The 5,455-nt window shown below is 32.9% G+C and overlaps 1 protein-coding gene across 1 annotated transcript; it reads left to right on the forward strand.

Annotated features, from left to right (window-relative positions):
• The first annotated feature begins 1,017 nt into the window (after positions 1-1,017).
• LOC126967798 (actin-related protein 2/3 complex subunit 4) lies at positions 1,018-5,133 on the forward strand. The gene has a single exon (XM_050812499.1). The coding sequence runs from the start codon at positions 1,163-1,165 to the stop codon at positions 1,667-1,669; it is 507 nt and encodes a 168-aa protein (XP_050668456.1). The 5' UTR covers positions 1,018-1,162; the 3' UTR covers positions 1,670-5,133.
• The last annotated feature ends 322 nt before the right edge of the window (positions 5,134-5,455 follow it).

Raw genomic sequence — 5,455 nt, forward strand, 5'->3', positions numbered from 1 at the left:
CATTATAATATTAAATCTACTTGACTCAAGGCAGTGTTTTTGTAAATGAGAAAAGTATCGGCACCTTTTTACATAGTTTGGCCCAGTAGTTTTGATTTTATGAAAATTTTTATTTACGTGGATGATATAATTGTTTTTTGTGTACGGCTTATTTAGGAGTTTTCATTCGGGTTGATTATATATTATTATTATTAACTGACGCTAGAAGTAATAGACTTCAAAAACTAAAAATTTAATTTAATACATCTCTTATGCAAATCGTTACCCTTAATATTTTCCTTTTCCTACCAGTAAAAAGTTTTGCTTTTAATTTATATATAAATATTTTTCGTGACGTCACAAAATGGCCAAACGGAAGACCAGCGTTGGTTTTCAAACCAGCAACTTGCTGAGTTGGGACCATTTTTTGAATCATATATAAATAATAGAAATGTTTCAATCTTTTTGTTTTTTGCTTGTTTATCAATCTTAAGTTGATATTTATTTTTTATGTTATGTCTTTGTATACTACTTACTTATACGTTTCAAAATAAAAAATTTTCTTTCTTTCTTTCTTTCTTTCTTTCTTAATATGAATAAAATACTGTTATTTGTATATGCTACATATTGATAGCTTTGAAGTTGGTGCCAAGCCAAATGTAGGTACCTAGGTACCTACACTCGCCACGCGTGACTTTAAGTGGGATAGCTTCGTCTAAAACAACCCATATGGACAAAACGCGTGGCCACACAACCTTAATAATTACAATAAGTAAGCTGTTTATAATATTAAGTTTTATTTTGTTTAGGGCTTGGCACCGACTTAAAACCTATCAATAGGTAGCATATATAAATAATAGTATTTTATTAAAGGTAAAGGTTTGCATAAGAGGTGTATTAAATAAAATTTTTAGTTAATAGATATTTTTCAGTTTTTGAAGTCGGTTTTTTATTTTATTTTTTTCAGTTAAATAGTTATACGCGTTGGGGTGAATATAGTCTTTAGTTAATACGTCTGACATATGACAGCACATGTCTTTCACTGTGGTAGCTGATTTCAATCTGTGACTGTGATTTCAATTTTCAACCAAATTACCCTAGATTCGTAGTGAATTTAGTATTTATTACTCAGACTCAGTCATTAGATAAAAATTTATAAAAAAAGGTGTGGTGCATTCTCAATATGTCTGCAACCCTTAAACCATATTTAACGGCAGTACGCCACACATTAACATCCGCAATGTGTCTTGAACATTTTTCTTCACAAGTTGTTGAAAGATATAATAAACCAGAAGTGGAAGTCGGTACAAGCAAAGAGCTGTTGTTAAACCCAGTCATAATTTCACGAAACGCCAATGAGAAAGTTTTAATTGAATCATCAATTAATTCAATACGGATAAGCATTATGATAAAGCAAGCAGATGAAATTGAAAAAATTTTATGCAAAAAATTCATGAGATTCATGATGATGAGAGCGGAGAACTTTATCGTGTTGCGCCGGAAACCGGTAGACGGATATCATATCAGTTTCCTTATTACTAATTTCCACACTGAACAAATGTATAAACACAAACTAGTGGACTTTGTTATATATTTCATGGAGGAAATTGACAAGGAAATAAGTGAGATGAAACTAGCTGTGAATGCTCGTGCTAGAATTTGTTCTGAAGAATTCTTAAAGAGGTTTTAATAAATTTGACCAAATGACATCTATTTAAATTCCATATTGTATTAATTAGTGTAAGTAACTTAAGCTAGTATTCAAGTAAATCAAGTTTAAAATGTTAACTAAGTTGTCAATTTTTACTACTGTGGAGAAAAATGATATCACTAAACAATTAATATCATTAATTAAAACTTGATCAAATTGTAAGAAACCATTTCTCGTAGACATTTTTTAAATGCATCCTTTTTTAAATATTATGGCTTCAACATAATTATAGTTGCCAAACTAATCATTCTTCATATTGCTCTAGTATGTTGAAAATAACTATCTTCTAGAGTGTGGATATTAAATAAAGTTCTATTATAAAAAAACTTCAACTCAAAGAGAAGGGATGCTTAAAAGTAGTGTAATAATATTTTATTCTAATGCCCAGTTAGCAGGCATAGCTATTACAGGTGTGTAAATTATTCAATTAAAAAACAACTTCATATTTATTTTCTTCAAGACTTTCATATTTTTCATTACTAATAATGTCACAAATCTACAATCTAGTAATAATACTACTACTACTAGTAATAAAACAAGATTGTTTATAATAGTAATATTTATTTAAGCTTTTTAGGTGCATTTAAATAACTGTCTTCAAGAAAATAAAGGTGCTGCCTTTTTGTATTATAATTTGTTACTGTATTATAAATTAGATTGTAAGTGTAAATGTTTATTGAAAATATAGAGTAATATGTACTGTGTATTACTGATAACATAGAGCCTTCTTGATGTTGGAGATTTACACTCACTCTATGTTTTCCAAAGGTTAGTGTTGAGAACCGGCTCTCATCCTAGCACTACAATTACATGATAGTGGTCCTTGAAAGAGATTAGAATTTACCCAAAGAGCATACCAACTCTCCAAGAGTCAAAGACAATCACCCTCCTTGACCTTGAAGAGCTCTTACTCAAACCACCTGTCATATTTTGCAATACTCCTGTGATTCCTCTGTTGATGCAAGTCCGGTTTGAGGTGTTCTTTTAGGTGAGGTGTCGAGAGGTGACAAGTATGTGCATTAATACCTCCTTTCTCTGCTCTATGTCATACATTATATACTTTTCACGCTACAACCATTCAAGTTCAGTGCTTTTATCCATCTAGTGCCCAACATACCTAAATAAAATTAATTTCCTAAATCAATATTCTTGAATTTTTGAGGTAAGAAGAAATGATTTATTGTGTTTCTAAAATCTTATATATAAAATTCTCGTGTCATGATGTTTTTTTTTTTAAATTTGTTTGATTATGAGTCAGGATTAAAAAATACATACAACTTCAAATTTTCACCCATCTACGATCAACAGATACTTTATCGCGATTTTAATATTGGCAATACAATGTTTGCTGGGTCAGCTAGTTAACATATAATTTTCACTTCCAACCAGATACAACTAGATATTTATATGGTGATTCTAGTCCACATCTGTAACATCTCCCTGTGTCATAAATACTGTTTGCTAAAAAATATTATGGGTCCTTTATGTAAGTAATTATTGCACATAATTTATTTATTTTGGTTAATTGTCTCGCTCAAATTTATTGAATAATTAAATAAATGAGCTAGCAAGTCAATACATGATTTTGTGAGAAAATAAAATTACATTAATTCTTGCTTAGGCTTATTTGTTAAATGTTTTTATATTTCTATTGTAATAATTTAGTAAAGTATATAAATATAACTAATAGTTTTATTAAAATTGCTATGCTTTCTAATTGAATATGAAATTCAAAAGAAAATCTAACTCCCTGGGCAAAGTCAGGGAAAGAAGTTATGAATGAAATTATTTTTCTGTATTTTAATACTGCAGCAGAAACCTTTTGAGGTTTATTTTAATTGTAGCAGACATTTTGTGATCTGCAGTACAAAGCCAACACTGTCTATGCGTAATAGTAATCAAGCTTACATAATAGATAAGCTATATGTCTAGATCAAAGGATCTCAACGTGGGCGATATTACCCCCTTGTGGGTGTTTGAGAGGGGGGGTAGTAGAAGACCCAGAGAAAATTAGAGGGCATTGAGATGGCGTAGATGGGGCGTGGGTAAATTAAAAAATATAGTCTAAAAAAGGCAAGAAAATACTCTAGAATAAAACATATTCTCAAAGTGGGCGGTGAGCAAAATAAGGTTGAGAAACTATGGTCAAGATAGTCTCTTGTTGTTAGACAAACGATAAAAACAGGCCAGGAATATTAGTTTGATGGGTGTGATAGGCTATGTCTTACACTCGCGATTTGCATGACAATTTGTGTTAGTGTTTAATCATCAATAATCATATAAATTGTAGGCCTGATTGACTCTCTGTTCTTTATGTCAGCTTTGTGATCTACAGCACAAAGCCAAGGTCGAAAGGCAACAATGGAATGTGCATAATAGCAATCTTTCCTATACATCTAGATAAGAGTCTACTAATGAAAACAGGCCAGCAATATTAGTTTAGTGTGCATGACAAGCTATATCTTACAATGTCGCGGTTTGTATGACACTTTGTGTTAGTGTGTGTATGAATTGCTCAAAATAGAAGTAGGTTCTAAACTCAATTTTTTTCAACATTTCCACAGCTGTCATAGTCCATCTAAATCTATAAATGATTTATATAATCAAGGATTATTGTAGTATAATATTGTATGGTTACTTGAATCCTACTGAAAAATGGTGCCTCTGTATATATAATATTATGCCCGAAGCTGTCTTTCCACCTGACAGCATTTTTACTTCTTAGTAGTACAAATTAATGTAGATATTGTTTAGATAGTACATGGCTTATATAGTATAATATGTATCTAATCTAGATATTGCGTTTATAGATATTGTTCGATAAATACGTATTCATACCTTCATACCTACTAAGATATTTTATGATTTTTACGTATGAGCGTACGGGCCTGATGTTACATGATAGCCGGCGCCCCACATTCTCCTACATCTCAGGAGCATTGCCTGTATTTTTGGTGTCGTATCATCCTGGAAGCAACGCACCAGAAAGCTCATTCCACAGTTTCTATTTCATAGAACGTGGCAGAAAATAATTGAAAACCGCAATGTAACGGGGAACTTCACAGATGCCGTGCGAAAGTGGAAATCGGCGGAAACTTCTAAAAGGCCAACCTGGTAGAAAAGCTTACGGGCTTCTCTTGAAGAAACCCATGTCGTATCATGCTCGGAATCCATAGCTTGGAACATACATGGAAAATCCTTGAAAACTGCATCGTAGAGGAACGCCAGTCATCCAGATGAAGAGGATAATTATATCCTAGTTTGCGGCGTGTCGTGTGAGAGTGGGATTCGGCGGCAGACATCAGGTCATACAGCTCTACTGAAATGGGGTATAAAACACACAATGAAGGGATATCCCTATCTTACGCCATAATTATGACACTGTAAGCAATCTCTGTACTACGCGTTCAAATTGTTCGAGCTAATAAGAGTGCTTGAAGTATTGTCGTGTTTTATTTATAACCCCCAGTTTTTTCGGATAAAAGACAAAGCGTTCACAGACCTTGGTTTCGAGCTATAGGTTTCTATCAACAACGACCTGCACGCTGTGCCCACTCTTGAATTGGTGGTCCATTTACATAAACTCTCGGAGAGCTCAAATGATGCAAGTTTCAGGAGGAGCGCCCGTGCCACGAACTAGGCTTTCGCTATACATATCCAGACTAACTGACCGGCATTCTCCCATAATTGCGCTAGCCGCCACTCGTAGGAGGTACTAGGAGGGTCAAAGTAATTCCTAGAAAATCAATTACTGATTAATTTAGT

Source organism: Leptidea sinapis, chromosome 13 (genome assembly GCF_905404315.1).
Source record: "Leptidea sinapis chromosome 13, ilLepSina1.1, whole genome shotgun sequence".
In the NCBI taxonomy this organism is placed as follows: Eukaryota; Metazoa; Arthropoda; class Insecta; order Lepidoptera; family Pieridae; genus Leptidea; species Leptidea sinapis.

Coding starts and splice junctions, on each gene's coding strand:
- LOC126967798 (XM_050812499.1), top strand. CDS start 1,163: ATGTCTGCAACCCTTAAACCATATTTAACGGCAGTACGCCACACATTA.